Source organism: Sylvia atricapilla, chromosome 17 (genome assembly GCF_009819655.1).
Source record: "Sylvia atricapilla isolate bSylAtr1 chromosome 17, bSylAtr1.pri, whole genome shotgun sequence".
Taxonomy (NCBI): Eukaryota; Metazoa; Chordata; class Aves; order Passeriformes; family Sylviidae; genus Sylvia; species Sylvia atricapilla.
Window position 1 is genome coordinate 121,663 of NC_089156.1, and position 18,609 is coordinate 140,271.

General features: G+C 58.4%; 3 protein-coding genes across 6 annotated transcripts; 1 reads left to right on the top strand and 2 right to left on the bottom strand.

The window, feature by feature from the left end:
- Positions 1 to 363: 363 nt before the first annotated feature.
- SELENOM (selenoprotein M) lies at positions 364 to 2,058 on the bottom strand. Its single transcript, XM_066331100.1, has 5 exons — positions 1,863 to 2,058; positions 1,747 to 1,782; positions 1,633 to 1,667; positions 1,170 to 1,248; positions 364 to 1,080 (listed from the first exon to the last, which is right to left on the bottom strand). Exons 1-5 carry the CDS (start codon positions 2,001 to 2,003, stop codon positions 868 to 870), a joined length of 504 nt encoding a protein of 167 aa, XP_066187197.1. The 5' UTR covers positions 2,004 to 2,058; the 3' UTR covers positions 364 to 867.
- A 4,507-nt stretch (positions 2,059 to 6,565) lies between these two features.
- INPP5J (inositol polyphosphate-5-phosphatase J) lies at positions 6,566 to 14,756 on the top strand. Of its 4 annotated transcripts, none has more exons than XM_066331105.1 (12): positions 6,566 to 7,348; positions 8,160 to 8,270; positions 9,731 to 9,839; positions 10,437 to 10,553; positions 10,625 to 10,800; positions 11,321 to 11,432; positions 11,834 to 11,943; positions 12,241 to 12,430; positions 12,641 to 12,778; positions 13,141 to 13,233; positions 13,454 to 13,558; positions 13,692 to 13,891. In XM_066331105.1, the coding sequence occupies exons 1-12, from the start codon at positions 6,750 to 6,752 to the stop codon at positions 13,746 to 13,748; spliced, it is 1,917 nt and encodes a 638-aa protein (XP_066187202.1). In that variant the 5' UTR covers positions 6,566 to 6,749; the 3' UTR covers positions 13,749 to 13,891. The 4 variants fall into 4 exon arrangements, with proteins under 4 accessions (XP_066187202.1, XP_066187201.1, XP_066187198.1 ...); XM_066331104.1 differs by having other exon boundaries at positions 6,656 to 7,348; positions 13,652 to 13,947; XM_066331101.1 differs by having other exon boundaries at positions 6,664 to 7,348; positions 13,678 to 14,756.
- Positions 14,757 to 14,848: 92 nt separating this feature from the next.
- On the bottom strand, positions 14,849 to 17,553 carry PLA2G3 (phospholipase A2 group III). The gene is made up of 7 exons (XM_066331106.1): positions 17,118 to 17,553; positions 16,911 to 17,043; positions 16,706 to 16,840; positions 16,144 to 16,601; positions 15,899 to 16,028; positions 15,654 to 15,788; positions 14,849 to 15,490 (listed from the first exon to the last, which is right to left on the bottom strand). The coding sequence occupies exons 1-7, from the start codon at positions 17,551 to 17,553 to the stop codon at positions 15,352 to 15,354; spliced, it is 1,566 nt and encodes a 521-aa protein (XP_066187203.1). The 3' UTR covers positions 14,849 to 15,351.
- Positions 17,554 to 18,609: the final 1,056 nt, after the last annotated feature.

The following is an 18,609-nucleotide window of genomic DNA, read 5'->3' on the forward strand; positions in this document are numbered from 1 at the left end:
CTTCCTTCCCTAGCTGAGGGCCAGATGTCCCCACTGGGCCAGTGCAGCCATGGGGCTTCGGTTCAACACTGCAGGACTTGCTCATGGGCTGATGCCCATCCCCCTGCACCCTCATGTTGAGAGCAGCTCACCCCATGCCGTGATCCCCACCACTCTCACCCTTCTATCATGCTGGAGAGGGATGGCACAGAAACAGCATAGTTGGTCTGTAGGTTGGTTTGTGGCTCACCAGTAGTGACTATAACTGTGCCATCCTCTCCTGCTTCTGTGAGAAACTGTGGGGCATCCAGCTGTCCTTGGAACAGAGGAGCGCGGCAGGACGCATGCCACCAAGCTCCCTCTGAAAAGACGACACAGTGCAGATGACTGCAAATAAAAGCCTTTAATAGGAGCTGGATATGGCATAACACTGCTGGGAGGTAAAGCCCCCTTCCTGGGGCAGCTCTCCCACCTTTGGGACTTAGCACATCTACCCTTAGCACCTGGTGCTTTCTGCTGAGGGTATCATCCTGTCCCACGCAGGCAGGATACTGCTGCCCAGTGCTGGGAGCACCTAAACCTCTGGGCATAGCAAGGGACTGCAAGGAATACTGCTCCTTCCGACTGGCCAGGGATAATGGGCTCCAAGGACAAGAAGGCATCAACCAGCACACACGACCCTTGGAATGCCCATAAGTGCCCAGGAAGCCCCTGATTCAGGCTAGATCTGGCTAAGGCATCTTCAGGGCAGAGATTACACAGCACCAAGCAACAGTCGGGGGGAAAAACCTTTGCCACCCTGTGACACCATCTCCAGCTGCCATAACACCCTCACTCCCTACACTGGGGACTGGCTAGAGGACCCTGTCCCAAGTGTGGCACTCCTTGCTAGAGGTCTGGGTGTTCCTCCTTGTCCCATTTGGGTGGGGTCTTGCCATCAGTAGTGGATGCTTTGGGGGGCAGCAGTATTGGCAGAGGCTTGGCAGGGGCAAACTGGAACTCCTCTGGCACAGGGGCATCAGGTGTCTCCTTGCGGTAGAAGCCCAACTCCTGCACCAGCTGGTTGATCTCCTCCCGGGTCATGTCGCTCAGGGGAATTCTCTGCACCCAGACAGGGGCTGTAGCCTGGTACCTGTGGAGCACTGACCACCCCAAGCCCTGTGGCTGCAGGTGCCACAGTGCCAACTCACCTCTAGCTCCTCATACCGAAGGCTCAGGAGCACAAGCTCAGGGTCGGCACCAGGCAAGTGTTTCATCTCCAGGTTATGGCTGGGCAATGTGTTAAGGACTGGGCAGCTCTGGTCAGGCCCATGCAACCGTTATCCCATCCCATCTTTTATCACATTCCCTTCTGTTCTCTGTCACATCCCATTCCTGCCTATCCTGTACCATTCTCCATCCCAACCCATCTTCTCTCATATCCCACTGACTTTCATCCCATCTGTTCTGTCCCCCACCTCACTCTTTACTGCCTACCATCCCGTTTCCCATGTAATACCATCCTATTTTCCATCACGTCCCCCAGCCACCCATCCTCCACTCCTCACCAAACCCTGTCCTTTATTACTAACAAAACCCCATCCTCCCTCAGCCCTCCCATACTTCATTCCCTTGCATCCCAGCCCCAGCGCTGCAGCCGCCGCCGGCGGGTACTAGAGCGGGATGTCCTGGGTGACGAATGCCTTCACCTGCGGAGAGTGGCCAGTTGGCCCCGGCTCAGCGTTGGGAAGCCCCGACTCCCCGCCCCGGCCAAGCCCCGGTACGTACCTCCCTGAGGCGATTCAGCCGTCACCCGCCGCAGGTCTGCAAGAGAAGACACCCCGTCAGGCACCCGGCGGGCCCCGGTTGACCCGGCACGCCCCGCGGACCTCGCCCGCGCTCACCTCCACCTTGCCGCGGGCCAGGTCCCGCAGCACGGCCTCGGAAAGCCGGGGCTGCTCCGAGTCGCCGCCCGCCGCGAGCACCGCGGTCAGCAGCAGCCACGGCCACGGCCCTGGACACGGCCACGACGGCAAGGCCCGCATCGCCCTCCACGCTGCCACGTCCGGCGCGGCCCCGGCGGCGCACGGCGCCACGCATGCGCAGGACTCGCGCTCACAAATACGTGCGCACGAAAACGCAAAACCAGACATGCGCACACACGTGCGCGCGCAGACAGACGCGCACGCGCTCACGTGCGCAGACATGCACAAAGGCGTGCCCACTGGGTGAGTGCCGCGTGAGTCCCGCGAGCGCGCAGCGTGGTCAGACCGGCACTGACAGCAACACAGATCCTGCACACATGGGCACCACGCACACAGCAACACACACCGTGCACAGACCAGCACCACACAAACCAACAAGACCACCACACAGCAACACACATAGCGAGAACAAACTTGGCACCACATAGACCAACTGTACCAAAACACACAGAGCAACATACACCAACCATGCACAGACCCGCACCACACAGACCAACAGCACGACCACACACACACACCATCCGTGCATGAAGCACCACCACACAAACCAACAGCATCAACCACACACTCAGCAACACGCACAAGACTCCACAAGACTGTGCACAGATCAACACACAGAGACCAACAATACCAACAACATACAGCAACTTACACCGTGCACAGACTGGCACCACAGAAACCAACAGCACCACCACACACAGAGCAACACACACCAATTGTGCACAGATCGACACACAGAGACCAACTCTATTAACACACACAGAGCAATACACACACACACAAAACGTACAGACTGGCACCACACAGACCAGCAGCACACATACATCAACCATGCACTGATTGATACACGGAGACCAACACACACAACAGAGCAATACACACACCCTTCACAAACTGGCACCGCAGAGACCAACAGCACCAACACCAGGAGCACACACAGAGCAACACACACCAACTGTGCACAGATCGACACACAGAGACCAAGGACATGAACACATACAGAACAATACACACCAACACCACCAACACAGAGAACAACATACAGAAACATCTACACATACACACACAGAACAGTCACACACCGTGCACAGACTGACACAGAAACAACACACACCAAGAGCAACACACCCCAACATCACATGCCAACACATACATACCCACAGCACACTCCATACAGATACAACCCCCCACACCAGCTCTGCACACACCAACACACACACACCAACACCACACAACATGTGCACAGACCAACACTCAACGACAACTCCACACACATTCCAACACCACACACACTCACACATGTGCACTGCACACACCCCCATGACACCTGCACTGCACACACCCACACTATGCACACTAACACCACATATACAAAGACACGCAGACACCCTGGTCAGGGTGTGTGCATTCACACACAGCTGTGCACACTCACACACCCTCCTGCACACACAACTCTGCACACACACGCATGCACCTGTGTGTGCACACAGCCCTACATACATTTAAATGCAATCTGCACAACAGTGCATGGGTACACAAACTGCTACCCACCTTCCAGTTGCTCCCAGCCTTGCCTACAGCCGCACATATCAGCCTACATTGCAGTGCACAGGGACACAACCAGCACCCCACACATACAGTAGTGTGTGCATGCATGCTGATCTACATGTACACCCAGCTGTATGCATACACCGCACACACACACACATCTGAGGCACACGCATGTGCAAACCATCATGTACACCTGCACACAGCCACCTCAAATCACTACCCCCCTCCCCACTGCAGCTACCCATAAACACCCATGCACAGGCATGTCCCGGACACAGGTCATGGGGTTTTGGGTTGACTGAGGATGAAGGAGCTCTGGGGTCTCTTTTGTCCCATCAGCTGTTCAGGCAAGGTGACCCAAGGCCAGGGACCCAGGACAGCCTCCATGTGACTTTTGTGAATATTCAAGGATAGAAGTTGCACGCCTTCCTGGGCAGCTGGGGCCAGGGAAGAGTGTTTCCTGACATGCAGAGGGTCTCGCCTGCATTCTAGTTTGTGCCCATGGCCTCTGGTTCTGACCCCAGGCACCACTGGGAAGAGCCAGTCTTTGTCCTCTGCACTTCTCCTCAGATATTTATATACATGGATATAAATGGTAACTGATACATGGAAAATCCCCCTGACCTTCCTCTGCTCTGAGGGGCACAGTCCCAGGTTTCACAGCTTATCCTCATATAAAAGGTGCTCCAGCCATTCCAAATTGGGGCCCTTCACTGGACTCCACCATGTCCATGTCTCCAGGACTAGCTCTTGGGAGCTCTGCATTGGACACAGCACTTCAGGGGTGGCCTCACAGTTGCCTCCATGATCTCCTTTGACCTGGTGACAGCACCCCCAGTGCAGCCCAGGTTCACTTCCTTTGCCCTAACAGTGAGTTCATGGTCAGTGTCATGCCATCCTTAATATCCCTCTGCAAAGCTGCTTTCCAGCAGGGTGGCCTCCAGCATGTCCCAGTGCTGGGGTTGTTCCTCCCCAGGGGCAGGACCCTGCATCCTCCCTGCTTGAGCCTCAGGAGATTCCCGATGGCCCATTTCTCCTGCTTATCCAGGTCCCTGTGGATGCACAAGACCCTCTGGGTTTTCAGCCACTTCTCCCAGTTTGCTGTAACCTGCACAACTGCTGAGAGTGCCCTGTGATTCCATCCAGGTGCAATGAAGATGTTAAACAGGCCAGGGCCCAGCACAGATGCCTGGGGACACTACGAGTGACTGGCTTCCCACAGGACTGTGTGCTGCTGACCTCCATCTCTGGATTCAGTCATCCTGCCTCGAATTCTGTTTATCCAACCCATATGACAACAGCTTCCCTAGAAGAATCAGGTGAGCCCGACGCCTCCAAGCAGTGCAGGCGAACACTGTCCCCTGCTGTTCACGTATGCCATCTGCTCACTCCATCACGGAAGGTGGACAGGTGGCCAAGCAAGACCTTCCCTTGGAGATGCCTAACTGAGCCCTCAAGAAGTTGTTGTTTGTGTGCCCAGTGATGGTTATCAGAACTTACTGCTCTGTCATCTTCCCAGGATGAAGGTGAAGCAAACTGGCTTCGAGTCTCCCTTCACACCCTCCCAGAAACTAGCAGTGCCATCGATTCTCCTCAGTCCTTTCCCAATTGCCACCATTGATCACAAATTATTACAAGTGCCCCCTCACGATGGCAGGAGCCACTTCCTACAGTTCCCTTGGCTCCTAACTCAGTCCCACGGGGGCCCAGGAATATTGTATTCTCTGACCAGTATCCTCCTCCACCTCGCTCCTTAATTCACCAGGGTCGTCCTCCCCCTCAAGCTCCAGCCTTTCCCAGACACCAGCAGGTACAGGCTGAGGGTAAACCTGTTACCTGGATGTGGGAACATCCGTGGACGGCAGGGACCAGCCAGGAACTCTGCAGACCTGAGATATTCTAGAAACACGTGGTTTTATTGCAAGGGTCGTGGGTAAAGAGGGCTGCTTTCAGCCACCAGCCTCGGCTGAAGGGAAGCCCCAAAGAGAGGGGGGGGGGGGGGGTATGAGGTGAGGGAGGTAAAAAAGCTAAGTGGGGTAAGAGAGGTAAAAAGAGTGCCAGGGTCAGGGCAGTAGGGGAGAGGGTGGTAGAAGAAGCAGAGGGAGAGAGCAGGCAAGAGAAGGGGTGAAGAGGCAAGAGAGGCAAGAGAGTGAGGACCTTGTTCCAACACATTATATCTCTTTTTGTGTTGAATATTCTAATTTACAGTGACCAACCGGCACAAGATACAAAACCTATAAACTTTGCATGCAACCTATGAGAACTACTAAATTACCGTATCATCCTACATTCTAAACTCTAAAGAGTTTTTTCTTATTTACTTTTTCCTTGATGCTTTGGCAAGGTGGAGATGGGCTGCATTTTTCTGTCCTTTTGTTTTCTGTCCTTCAACCTATCTCCAGTTAATCACCGTCCTCCTGCCTGCCATGCCTACATCTCAAAGCTGGCCTTCATTTCTATTGCACTCACATATTTTATATCTCCAGTATTTCCTACCACACAATCATATGCATAAGCCCTTCCTGTCCCATGTTTCCCAACACCTGGACCCCTGTGTTTGTGTGCACACCCGAGTGTAGGTGTTCACACCTGCCTGTACAAAGTACTTCACTAGAGTACATGGGCACTGCCACACACAAGTGCAGCAGCACCTACACACAAAGCCACATACACACAGCTGCACACATAGAGCAGCACACTCACAGAGGTGGACATGAAGCACACACAGCCCACATGTAAATAGACACACAGCCAGACACACACACACACAGCTGCCACGAGGGTGTGTGTGCTCACCAACAATGCAAACACTCTGCAGCAGATCACAGACATATCTGGCAGAAGCTGACACAACAGCTACAATGGTGAACACAGTCATATACACGGTAATGCACCAGGGCAGGCATTCATTTGCAAGGGCAGGTATGCATGTGCAAGGACACGTGTTCATGCACAAGAACAGGTGTGTACACGCAATGACAGATGTGCAAGGACAGGTGTGGACGTGCCAGGACAGGTGTGAAAAGGGAGGTGCGCACGCAAGGAAAGGCTTTCGAGGAGCAGAGGGAGGCGGAGAGGCACAGGCCGTCACGTGAGCGGGGCGGGGCGGCAGGTGAGCGAGGGGCGGGGCCGCTCCTGCGCCTTTAAGGCGCCGCGCAGGTGGCGGGCGTTTGACGTCACAGTGTGGACGCGTCACGGGGCGGGGTCGCAAGGTGTGCGGGGCCGGGTCGGGGCCGCTCCGGTCTGCTCCCGCCGATGGACTCGGCCCGGCCCGGCAGCGCAGAGCTGGTTTCGGCCGCAGACGCGGGGTCTCGACCCGGCCCCCCACGCGGCCCCGAGAGCGCGCCTCGGCTCCCGCCCGACGCTGGGGCTTCGGCGGCGCCTTTCCTCGGCAGCGGTGTCCCGGGTGGCCGTAGGAGCTCCCGACCGGACGAGCGCGGCTTCGGGCACGGCTGCTTGCGGCGTGCAGGAACCGAGGAGCGGCCCCCGGCCCAGACCCTCCCCGAGGGTCTCGCTCTGCCGGCCCTGCTGCCCCCTGTCCTGGGCGGCCCCCCATCCCCGGCAGTTTCCGGTCGGGCCCCCTTCCCCGCGCCGGAGCGGCGGGAGATGCTGCCCAAAGCGGAGTCCAGCGACCACATCGCGGCTTGGGCGGGCCCCGCCGTGCCCCTCTCCTCCACGCTCCCCAAGGCCGTGTCCAGCGAGTTCCTCGCCGGCGGGTGGGCGGGCCTGATCCCCCGAGCGGAGTCGGGTGAGCTGCCCGCCCTTGCCCGGCCCCTCGAGCGGCTCGGCCCCGGCGACGTCTGCGATCCGCTGCCGGACTGCCCGGGACGGGCCGCGGGGGACGGCGCTTTCCGGTGAGTGGGGTCGCGGGGCGCTCGCGGGGACAGGGCTCGCAGTGCCGTGGGAGCAGCGCCCGCTCTGCCTCTTCTTCCTGCTGTGGCGGGTTCAGCAGGATTTGGGTGCAGGGCTGTAGGCCAGCTCCCGGTGGGGAGGATGCCTGGTGCCCACTGTTCGTGCGGGATATCGTGATAGAGACACGGACTGTGAAGTGAGTGCCACCTGCCCCGACTGTCCCCGAGCGCTGCGGCTAGCGTGGCTCTGCTCTTCTTGCCTATTGGAACGTGTCCCCTGTGACTGAGGCTCCTCCTGTCGCTACCAAAAGAGCCTGCAGGCCCTTTGCTGGTTCCCGTTGCGCAGTGGCATTATGTTGTGACGGATGTGGCTTTGCGTTGGTGAAGGACACTGCTGCGGGGCTGCAGCACCGCTGTCACATGCGCTGTCCTGGCCTTTGTGGCTAGCAGGGGCTGGGAATGGGAACTGAGATCCGGGTCCTTTTCCCCAGAGGCCTGAGCCTTGCTGGGGAAGTGGTTTTCCAGAGACACCCTGTCTCACAGCCTGCCTGTGTCAGCTGGTGGTGATGAAGACGAGGGTTCTTTGTGTTGATTTCTCAGATTTCAGGTGCAGATCCTGGGGGATCTTGGAGGCAAGGACCTGTCTCCCTAACACAGGAGTTAAGGACCTGGGGTATATGCCATGACTAAGCTTCAGCCTTAGCAAATTCTGTTGCCAGTAAAAAGCTACCGTGGTGGATCTGGGGGCTGAACAGGGTTACAAGGAACCTCTCTGAGCCCCCATGTTAGCCTGTTCTTTTTTTGTCCTCCCAAGCATCACAGTGGTCACCTGGAATGTAGGTACAGCCATGCCCCCAAATGATGTGACGTCCCTGCTGCACCTCAACACGGGCGAGACAAACGATGTGGACATGATCGCCATTGGGTAAGAGGATGAGGTGCGGCTCCCCCTTTTCCTTCCCCTCCCCCCTCTGGCGAATCCCCTTTTGGAGGACTCCCCAAAGCCCTGGAGGACAAGGAATGGAAGAGCTGCAGCCCCAGTCTTCCCTGGGGCATGGGGAGCAGGGAGGGATGTGCATCACGAATGACAGCATGTCAGAAAATGTGATAGAGAATCAGCTCCTGGTAAAATGGGAGTGGTGAGAGGAAATGAAGTCCTTGAGTACTGATTAGACTTGAATCCTCATTGAGCTTAAGGCTGGCTATGCTGGGACAAGTTAGCCCTGCCCTTGCTGTGAGCTGTGGCAGTCCTTGGGTCAGGTCTGTCAAGACATTTGACTCACCTGGCCAAGTCCTCTGGGAGCATTCTCCTCCTCTGCTTTTGCATGTGGCATGCAGTCTGCAAGGGCATAGATCTCCTGTCCTCCTGAGGCTGGATTGGCTTCATGCCCCTGCTACACAGACCTGCTGGCCAGGGTAGTGCCACAGTGAGGGCAGCTGTCCCTTGAGGACTGCAGTGGTGTGTGAATTCCTGCTACAGCCAGGGATGTGCTGTCTTTGCACAGGGAGCAGGAAGCAGCTTCTGCCTATAAATATGAGGTAGAAGAGCTGGATCTGCCTCCAGAACTGCCCCCGAGCTCCCAGCTGTGGGGGCACAGTGGTGTAAGGGCTGGTGCTGCTGGAGCTGTGATGCTATGTTTGAGCTGGCTTCTCAGTCCCCTCAGCCTTGCAGGCCAGTGAAATGGGTCTGTGTGGGTGGCAGAGGTCAGCCTGAGCTGGATGGATGGGGTGAGTGGTGTAGCAGATAGTAAGCGACCTGCTGGGACCATGTTCCAGCCAGGGCACGGTATCCTGCTGCTCCTCATTTCCTGGCATCTCTGCCTGGTGTCCTTCCTCTGACCTGTGTCTTTGTGCTCTAAGCACTTGATATATTTGAGCAAGATGTTTCTTGATTGCGCTGTCCTCTATGGACATTTTTCCCCTCTCTTCATTAATTGCTAAGCTGGGAGGAGCACTACTAATTTCCTGCTTGCTGCTGCTCTGGACTATTCAGCTCAATACATCTGGACACTTCATGCTGTTGCAATGTGACTTCTCTGTAGAGACTGAAAGGCCCTGTAAGCCCCTCTTGCACACCAAGATGGGCTTTAGGCTTCTGCTCAACCCTGTACAGCTTAACTGCTTCTGCTTTAGAAAGGGCCAAGGCCTCCTGGATTCAGGGCGACTTGTGCCTCCTGCCAGCAAATGGCCCAGAATCACTGGAGCAAGGACATGGCTGGTTTGTGCTCTAAAATCAGTGCCTTCCCTTGAACTGCCATTCCCACCCTGTCCTGCTGCCCAGCATTGTGCTTTGGCACCTCTCCCAAGTTCTCGCTACCTGGGACACTTTATGGTGCTGAAGATGCTTTCCTGGTGTGGCTGAAGGACCCGTAAATTTCCTCTCAGGCTGCAGGAGGTAAACTCCAAGATAAACAAGCGCTTGAAGGATGCCCTCTTCACTGATCAATGGAGTGAACTCTTCATGGATGTGCTGAGCCCCTTCCACTTCATCCTGGTAAGGAGTCCTGAAGGAGTTTGTAGCTGGTGTTCTCTCTGCCTGCCAGACAGATGGGACACAAAGACAGAGAGCTGGACTGCAGGATGGAGGGAGGTGTGATGGGAGAGCTGGCTCTCTGCAGCCATCCAAGCAGCAGGGACCACTGCTGCATCTCACCCAGCCAAGTTGTCTGGCTTGTGCCACCCAGCTGCCTTTCCTGCACTAATGCTCCCCTTCTGCTGCTTTGGGGTGACTTTATGTTGCCCCCTGTATTGAACCAGGGTGAGGAGGTGAATGTGGGAGCCAGCTGGTGCTGCTGGCAGCAGCCTGTGAGACTCAGGGCAGGCTCAGCTCCCCTAGACAGGTTCAGCTCCCCAAGGCATTTGTCTCAGAGCATATGTATGCCCAGCATCACTGAGGCTCAGGTTTGGCTGTCAGTGTTCAGGAGGGTATGCACAGATCTCTGAACCAAATGTGCTGTTAGTTGCCTGTGGCATGGGGTGGAGGGCGGCACACAAAGCGTGGAGGTGCTGCCCCATGGCCTGCAGCAGGGGAAGTTGTCCCCCTGTCCCCAGGCTCTCTGTCATCCTACTCCAGCTCTTGCTCCCATTTCAGGTCAGCACAGTGCGGATGCAAGGTGTGATCCTACTGGTGTTTGCCAAGTACTACCACCTGCCCTTCCTGCAGGACATCCAGACAGACTGCACCAGGACAGGGCTAGGAGGATACTGGGTGAGTGTGGCTCTGGGGGGGAGATTGCAAGGGCTGGCTTCCCAAGGAGTCATGGGATCTTCTTGGTGCAGGGCAACAAGGGTGGGGTGAGTGTTCGTCTGTCCATCTTCGGCCACATGGTCTGCTTCCTGAACTGCCACCTGCCAGCACACCTGGAGAAGGCAGAGCAGCGCAAGGAGGACTTTGCCACCATACTGCACATGCAGCAGTTTGAGGGGCCTGTGGCCAACGGCATCTTGGACCATGAGTGCGTACCCCGTCACTTTGCTCCCCCATCTGGGCTCTAGTGCCAGTCCCAGTCCTTGACCACCTCCATGTATGGTCTGGGGTCTGTCCCCTGTGTCTCAGCACAGCTTGGAGATCAGGTCTTGCCTGCCTAGCTGTCAGCATGGTGGGGTAGGTGTTCAGAGGGGTCTTGGCCTCACCACATTCAGCTCCTGCCGTACTAGCACTGTTAGGGTTTGGGACAAGTTAGGCAGAGGGGCCAGCTCTGACTTGGTGTCCTGGCTGTGCGATCTGAATCCAATGGGTGCCTCACTACCCTCGGTTTCAGCTTGGAGAAGTTTGGCCCATTTGATGCTTGGTTGTACATATAGAATCCTAGCAGCTGGCCAGGCTGCCAGCTGAGCACTGACCTGTGCTAGTGTTCCCAAGAGTATTTGTGCTGCGGGCTAAGGCTGGCCCCAGGCTGGGGACATCTTACCCTGCTGTCCCTGGCTCTGGTAGCCACAGTCATTTTAGCCCATTGCCCTTGCTACCATCCACAGCCTCGTGTTCTGGTTTGGGGACCTCAATTTCCGCATTGAGAGCCTGGACATCTGCTTTGTGAAGTATGCCATTGACAGCAATGTCCTGAGTCAGCTCTGGGAGAAGGATCAGGTGAGGGATGGGCATGCTGCCAGCCTACAATGAACCTCAAGCAGTCACTGACTCTCCGTAAAACTGCCCTTGCAGCTGTGGGACAGGGCATGTCCTCTTGCAATGTGTAGATGTGAAGGGCCCTGGCTCTCATGTCTGTGGGGGAGGAAGGGACAGCAGAATCCCAGGTCAGTCTGGATGGAGCTGGGCACACTTCCCTCATCAGTGTGTGAAGAAGAGCTGAGGCATTGAGTCTGCAGACCAGCTGATGGCATAGATGGAGAGACCCTGAGAGCTGTGGAGCTGGCAGGAATGGGGCTGGGATGTCACAGTGTGTGAGGGTGGAGAGATCTTGGTGGGATTTGTGGAGGGGTCTGGCCATGGGGGCTGCTGTGCTCCTTGATGTGCTCTCTTCCCCACAGCTGAACATTGCCAAAAGCACGTGGCCTGTTCTCAGAGGCTTCCAGGAAGGACCCCTGAACTTCCCACCCACTTTCAAGTTTGATGTGGGCACCAATAAGTACGACAGCAGGTAGGAGAGCAGAGCTGGGCATGAGGCAGGGCTGAGAAATGCAGGAGCCATGGGGCTCAGAGCCAGTGTAGGTGCTGGTGTGGATGGATGGGGAGAGCAGCCATGCTGGGGCAGGTACAGGCTGGACTGGGATGTGATGGCAGTGATGGTGCCAATGCAGGTTTGTCCCTGCAGCTGTGCTGAGTGCCAGGATGAGCCACCTCCCCTGCCCACATGTGCTGTAGTGCCAAGGGGAGGCAGTCTGGGTCAGAGCCCACTGCCTCTGCCAGGCAAGAAATGCGCCTCTGTGCCCTGCAGTGCCAAGAAGCGAAAACCTGCCTGGACCGACCGCATCCTGTGGAAGATAAAACCTCCCAGCAAGGGGTTGGGCACAGGTGGGCAGCGACCCAGCCAGGGCATGTTGTCAGTGAGCCAGCTGTGCTACTGCAGCCACATGGAATACACTGTCAGCGATCACAAGCCAGTAGCTGCCATCTTTGCTGTGCAGGTGAGCACTGTCCAGGGCTGCTGGGAATGCAGGCAGGAGCTGCAGGAGTAGAATGCCCAGCCTTATGTGTAGGGGGCTTACTTCTGTTTGGCAAGCTCAGCTGCCTTGTCCCTTACTGGCGACTGCTGTGGGTATATGCATGGGGGCTCTGGGCAGGAGGGGCAGCTCTTTGCCATGCCCTTGATCACGATGTACCTCTGTCTCGGACAGTTTGCTTCCAAGGTGGACAAGCCCCTGGTTGAGATTTATGTGGCTGACGAGTGGAGCAGGCCTGAGCAAGCAGTTGTCAGGTACAAGATGGCTGTTGGCTTCCACCGGAGCTCCTGGGACTGGATAGGACTCTACCGGGTAGGGGCTTGGGGGCTGCTGGGGCTGGAGGGAGTGGGGAGCACTGCACAGCACTGCGGGGTCCCTTCTGAGTTACCCCCACACCAGCGAACATGGTGAGGGCATGGAGCTGTGCCCTCCCTTACCCTGGCATCGTGATGCAGTCCTGCTTCAGGAGGCTCAGGTCCAGCAGTCCCCTCTTCCTCGTGCTCTGTGAGCCCCACAGGACCCCAGGGAACACCTGGGGGGGGCACAAGGCAGCTTTGGGTCACAGCTCACCCTGTGTGAGCAGAGGGGGCTGAGCAACAGGAAGCTGAAGCAATGGTGCTGAGTGGGGCTCACATTGTCCCACTCACTTGTGTTCTCCCATGTATTGTGCACAGGTGGGGTTTCGGCACCCTAAAGATTACGTGTCCTATGTCTGGGCCAGGAGTGATGATGGGGAGCGCTGCCTGGAGAAGCACCTGTGTGCACAGGTGAGGTGGGGCCAACCCTGCTGTCTTGCTGGCACTTATGCCCCACAGTAGAAGGGAGAATGGCCTCTTTGTGCCCTTGGTTTGGGGGAGGCAGTACCTCGTTACTGCTTTTTGCTGAGCCTGGGGCAGCTCATGGTGTTGGCAGCAGAGATTTGTGCTTTTGGCTGGGGTTGGAGGAGGGGGGGGCACCCTTGTGCCATCAAGTGTCTCTGGGCTGTAGGTGATGTTCTCTGAGGAAGCACTGCCCAAGGGGAATGGCGAGTACATCCTTGGATATTACAGCAACACCTCCAGTAGCATCGCTGGTGTGACTGAGCCCTTCCAGGTGAGCACAGCCAGCCAAGAGGTGATGGGTATGGGGTCTCTGGATGAAGGAGGCCAGCTGGTGTGGTATCCAGCAATCCCCTGTCAGAGTCAGCTAGCAGTGCTGATGCAGGGGTGCAGATTTCCCTACCCAGGTCAGAGGAGGGCAGCAGCTCTACGGACAGCTCAGGCAGCAGCTCAGAAGAGGATGACAGTACACTTGTCCTCCTGGCCCCCAAATCCCGTAGCCCCAGCCCGGGCAAGATGAAACGTCACCGGAGCCGAAGCCCCAGCCTGGCCAAGTTCCAGGGCCTCATCCTGCGGCCATCAAGCCGGGACAGGGGTACAAGCCGCAGTCCCTCACCCCAGAGCCGTTGCAGCCTCCCCAAGAATATCCCAACCATCCATCTACCCCAGGAGGAGCTGGGGCACCATGGAGTCAAAAGCAAGGAACTGGGACAGGCAGCAGAGAGCCCGGAGGCCAGCTTGTTCTACCACACTGTGCAGGAGCAAGGTGGCCTCCGGTGTGTCTCTGCTGACAGCTCCCTGGCCAGGGCTGATCCCCGGAACCTGGGCCTGCTGCCTGCACTGCGCCTGGAGATGATTGACCAGGCCCTGGGCTGGCGGCGAGAGAGTGCAGACGGGCGCTATTACCCCTGCCGTAGAATGAGCCCCACCAGCCCCACAGGCTGTGGCACCTCCCCAAAGGAGGATTACAGCCCCCAGGAACCAGACAGACATAGCTGTGCCATGGGCCGCTGATGCAGTGGCTCCCTTCCTTCTCCCTATAGCGCGCTTGCTGTGTGCTTTCCTTTGCCACTTCCCTGCTGAGACACTCCCTCCCTTATTTATTGCAGTGACTCCTCACCCCTGTTGTGTGCCTGGCAGGTAGAGGCCCCCCTTCGCTGCCCCCCGCCCAAGCTCCTGCCCTGGGCAGGGCTGTAAGGTGACACGGGGAGGGTAGGAAAAACGGGTCTAATGCAGTTTGGGGAACCCCTCATGAACTTCAAAGTGCAGGACTCTTGTCCCATGGGAAGAGTGCTGGCCTCACACCTGAGGTGGCACTAGAGGGCAGGGCTCTGGCAGGAATGGTGATGGGCACAGAGCAAGAACCACCAAAGGGTACCCTGGAGATCAAAGCTTGCTCCTTCCCTGCTCTACCACTGTGCCTCAGCCTGAACATAGTGCAAGTGACAAAATAAATGATCCTGCCCACCCCAGCTGCACTGTGCTCACTGCTGGGGGCAGGATCAGCCCTGGCGTGGGGACCACAGCATCAAGAGGGGACAACAGGCTCAACACTTCCACCATACACCATGCTCTTACCACCCTTTATTTCTTCTGCTACATGCAGGTACTGACTCCAGCCCTCCTACCCTGCCTGGGCAGGAGGGTCAGGATCACATCTCTCTGCTCAGGGCCCCTCAACTGAAGGGTCATCAGTCTAGGGGTGGGGTGCCCTGCCATTCCCCCTGCCCCAGAGCACACCAGGGAAGATGGACAATGAGTTTCCCCTTTCCCAAGTGCTCCTGTTTCTTTCACCTTGCTTGTGATACTCATGGATAGCAGCCACAGCTCCTTGAGAGGCTTCTCAGTCCTCTGCCTGCTCTGGCTGTGGTCCCCAGCTCCATGCTCTCATGCCAACAGCCATGCTCAGTGCCATCCTTTGACCTGAGGACCCCAAGCAGCTCCAGGCTGCAGCTGCTGCACAGCACATCTTCCTCCCTTTCCAAGGCAGTGCTGCTTTGGTGTCATCGAAGCACTGTGTGGGGCGAAGCACCTGGCATCTGCTCTATGACCAGATGCTGGCCCTGCTCACACAGGGTGCCTCCCCTGGCCTGTCTTCCAGTGTGGATGCCTGGCCTTGGAGTTTGCACGCAGAGGGTTCCAGTGTCTTACAGTCTTTTTGAGCTGCCGTGCTGGTACAAGCACAGCCCTGGTCACCGTGGTACAGCTGCTGGAGAAGCAAAGCTGTGCACATCACTGCAACCCTGAAGCACCAGCATCCACTGCCCCTACCATGCAGCCTAGTTGTAGAACAGCAGAGCGGGGGCCAACGCTTGTGCTACCAGTTTCCTGCCCCACCCAGGCCCTGGCCTCTTGACCTCCCCACTTACCTGTGCTGTGCCCCCCTGCCTGGGCTGCAGGCAGCAGGCAGCTCCAGAACAAAGCAGTCCATGGCAATGTGGTCAGCCAGGACAGCCACATCCATATCACTGCAGTCCCTTGCCCTGTGGAGGCACTGTGCCAGCCTGCACGCACAGGAGGGCATGTGTTAGCAGGTGCCAGCCAGGGCAGGCATCCCACCTCCCCTGATCCCGAACTGTATTCACACAGTGCCCTTTTCCTCCTGGCCTCGCACCTGCGTGTGCAGTTGCAGTGGAGGAGTGTCCGGCTGTTCACATTGCGCAGCTGGTACCTTGCCTCATGGGGTGCAATCTGGTGCTCACACTTACGCAGGTGCTTCTTGCACCTGCACCCCCTGCCCGAGCCTGAGGAGAGCAGGGAGGTAAGGGGCACCCCCGGCACATGACCCCAGCAGCCTGAGACCTTGGGCCACCCCAGCTGAAGTGTGCACTGGTACCAGTGCCCACAGTACCAGCTCACCCTCTTGCCTGTGTCCCTTCACAACTGGCACGGGTGTGGTTCCACACTTTGCTGTGGCTGGGCTGGGTCCAATGCTGCCATACCAAGGGCATTCTAAGATTCCAGCTCCTTGCTCTGCTCCAACCAGATCTTGTCTTGACACTGTCAGTGCTGTTGCAGGGCCAGGCTCTAGGCCCCACTGCACTGCTAGGTGCGTGGTTGTGAGCTCAGCCTTGTCCCTGGCCGCTGCAGGGGTACCTGGGTCCTTGAGCTGCTGGGCTGTCTTAGGTCTCCGTGCCTGGTGGCGCCCAGGCTTTGCCCTCACTTCCTGTTGAAGCCACTTCCGCCCTGTTCTAGAGAAATTCCTTCCCTTTCCCGGGGACTGCAGGGTGAGACGGCCCCTTTCCGCCGGTAGGCTGGGGTGGTACTGATTCTGCTGCACCATCCTGGCCAGAGGAACTACGCCATAACGCTCACACCTGCGGACACCACGTGCGGTGAGGTCCTGCACACCAACCAAGCCGTGCCCGAGGAGGCAGCTGGGCAGGGCACGCTGAGAGCCGGGGCACCCCCGGCCACTCACCCGCCCCACCAGTGCCACTGGACGCACTCCTCGCTCTCTTCTAGCACAAAGCACGGCACCTCCAACAGGTTGAAGAATGTGACGCCGATGATGTTGGAAACGGTGTCGTTGATGGCGAGCAGGCACCGCCGGAACCTGTGGGCAGGGACCGGTGAGGGGGCCGAGGTCCGCAGGCCCCCCCGTTTCCTGACGGCCCCGGACTCACCTGGCGTCGCAATCGCAGTGAGACACGGTGTGCAGGCGATAGTTGCGAATGCCGTAGTTGAACTGCAGCGCCGTGATCTGCGCCCAGCACTGGTCGTGCTCCCGACAGCACCGGTCGGGGCCGCGGAACAGCCCTGCGGAGGCGCCTATAAGCGCGGCCCCGCGGAGGGAGACCGGGCGCTCCCGCCGCCCCCCCGTCGCTCCATACCCAGCTCGCTCCAGTTCCCCGCCGAGTCCCCCGCGCCGCACCACAGCGTTCCTGGCAGCGTCCAGCCCCGGCGGCGGCGGCGTCGCGGTCCCGGCGACACGGGGTCGGTGCAGGCGGCGCGGCGCCGCCACAGCGCGGACAGGGCCCGGCGCAGCGCGGCCCCGGGCGCGGCGGCCGGGCGCTGCGCGCAGGTGGCGCGGAAGGCGCGAGCGAGGCGCGGATCGCGGCGAGCCCAGCAGGCACGGAGGCGGCCGGGGGCGGCCCAGACGCTCTCGACCAGCGCGGGTCCAGTGCCAGCGCCGGCGCCCACGCTCAAGAACGCCACGTACCGCGCGCCGCCCGCGCCCGCCGCCTCCCGCGCGCACACAGCACCGCCGAGCCAGGCGCGCGCGCATGCGCAGAGCGCCGCGCAGGCCAGAATCGCGCGCGCCCACATCGCGCGCGCCGCCCCGCCCCCCCCGCGCCCTGTTTTAACCCCGCGCCCGGCAGCGGGCCCGGCGCTGATTGGTCCGTGCAGCGCAGGCCCCGCCCCGCCGCGCGGCTGGCCGGTGGGATAAGCCGGAGTCCCCAGCCCTGGCGCCTCCTCGTCCCCGGGACCGCCCACACCTAGGGCGCTCTCCATGGCCGGGCACCCCCCCCATCCCGGGCAACCCCTACTAGCCGCACCCCACTCTCTTCCTGGGCACTCATGAGTGTGCTCTGACGTACACGACTCATACGTGTACGGATACAGGTGTGTGTGCAGGGGTGCACAGCTGCCTGCACACTCACCTTGAGCACACGTGTACACGCGTGTCTGAGTGTATGCCCATGTGCCGTGCATGCCCAACCATGTGTGTGCCCCGCACAGGCTGTAGCCATGTCCCTGCTCAAGTGTTCACCGTGTGTGCAGTCAGGACACAGAGCATTGTTCTGTCCAGCCCCTGTAGAGGCTGCCCATGGCCCAGGACTACACCTGTTCGAGAGCTGAGGATCCCTGAGGATGGAGCCACCACAGCTCCCCAGGGCAACTGCTACTACTGCCTAACCCTCACAGTACAAAATTGTTTCTTGATATTCAAAGGAACCTTCCATGTCCCAGTTTGTGCTTATTGCATTTTGTTCCAGACATCACTGGGAAAAGACAAACTCTAGTGTCTTTGCACCCTCCCTACTTGAGTATTAACAGGAACCCTCAAAATTCCTCTGCTCCAGCCTCAGCAGACCTCACTCCTGCAGCCACTCCACACAGTACAGGTGCTCCAGTCACTCCATCACCATCACGGCTGTTTGCTGGACTTGTCCCAGCATGTCTGTGCCTTGCTCAGGTGATCCCAGCTGGAGCAGCATGGCCTCCCCCTGCTGCTCCCTGCCCAGCTTTGCCTGGTGCAGCTTGGGCTGTTGCCATAAGGACACATCTCTGGCTACTGCTTAGCTGGTGTCCAGCAGGATCCCAAGGTCCATCCCTGCAGAGCTGCTTTCCAGCTGGTGGGCCAACTTATGCTGGTACAAT

Excerpts from the sequence above, each read along its gene's own strand:
- INPP5J (XM_066331101.1), top strand. The coding sequence starts at position 6,750 with ATGGACTCGGCCCGGCCCGGCAGCGCAGAGCTGGTTTCGGCCGCAGAC. Across the intron at positions 11,433-11,833 it reads AGCTCTGGGAGAAGGATCAG|CTGAACATTGCCAAAAGCAC; the intron begins GTGAGGGATGGG and ends TCTTCCCCACAG. Across the intron at positions 13,559-13,677 it reads GTGTGACTGAGCCCTTCCAG|ATTTCCCTACCCAGGTCAGA; the intron begins GTGAGCACAGCC and ends GCAGGGGTGCAG.
- PLA2G3 (XM_066331106.1), bottom strand. The coding sequence starts at position 17,553 with ATGTGGGCGCGCGCGATTCTGGCCTGCGCGGCGCTCTGCGCATGCGCG. Across the intron at positions 17,044-17,117 it reads GGGGAACTGGAGCGAGCTGG|GGCTGTTCCGCGGCCCCGAC; the intron begins GTATGGAGCGAC and ends GCGCCTCCGCAG. Across the intron at positions 16,841-16,910 it reads CACTGCGATTGCGACGCCAG|GTTCCGGCGGTGCCTGCTCG; the intron begins GTGAGTCCGGGG and ends CCCTGCCCACAG.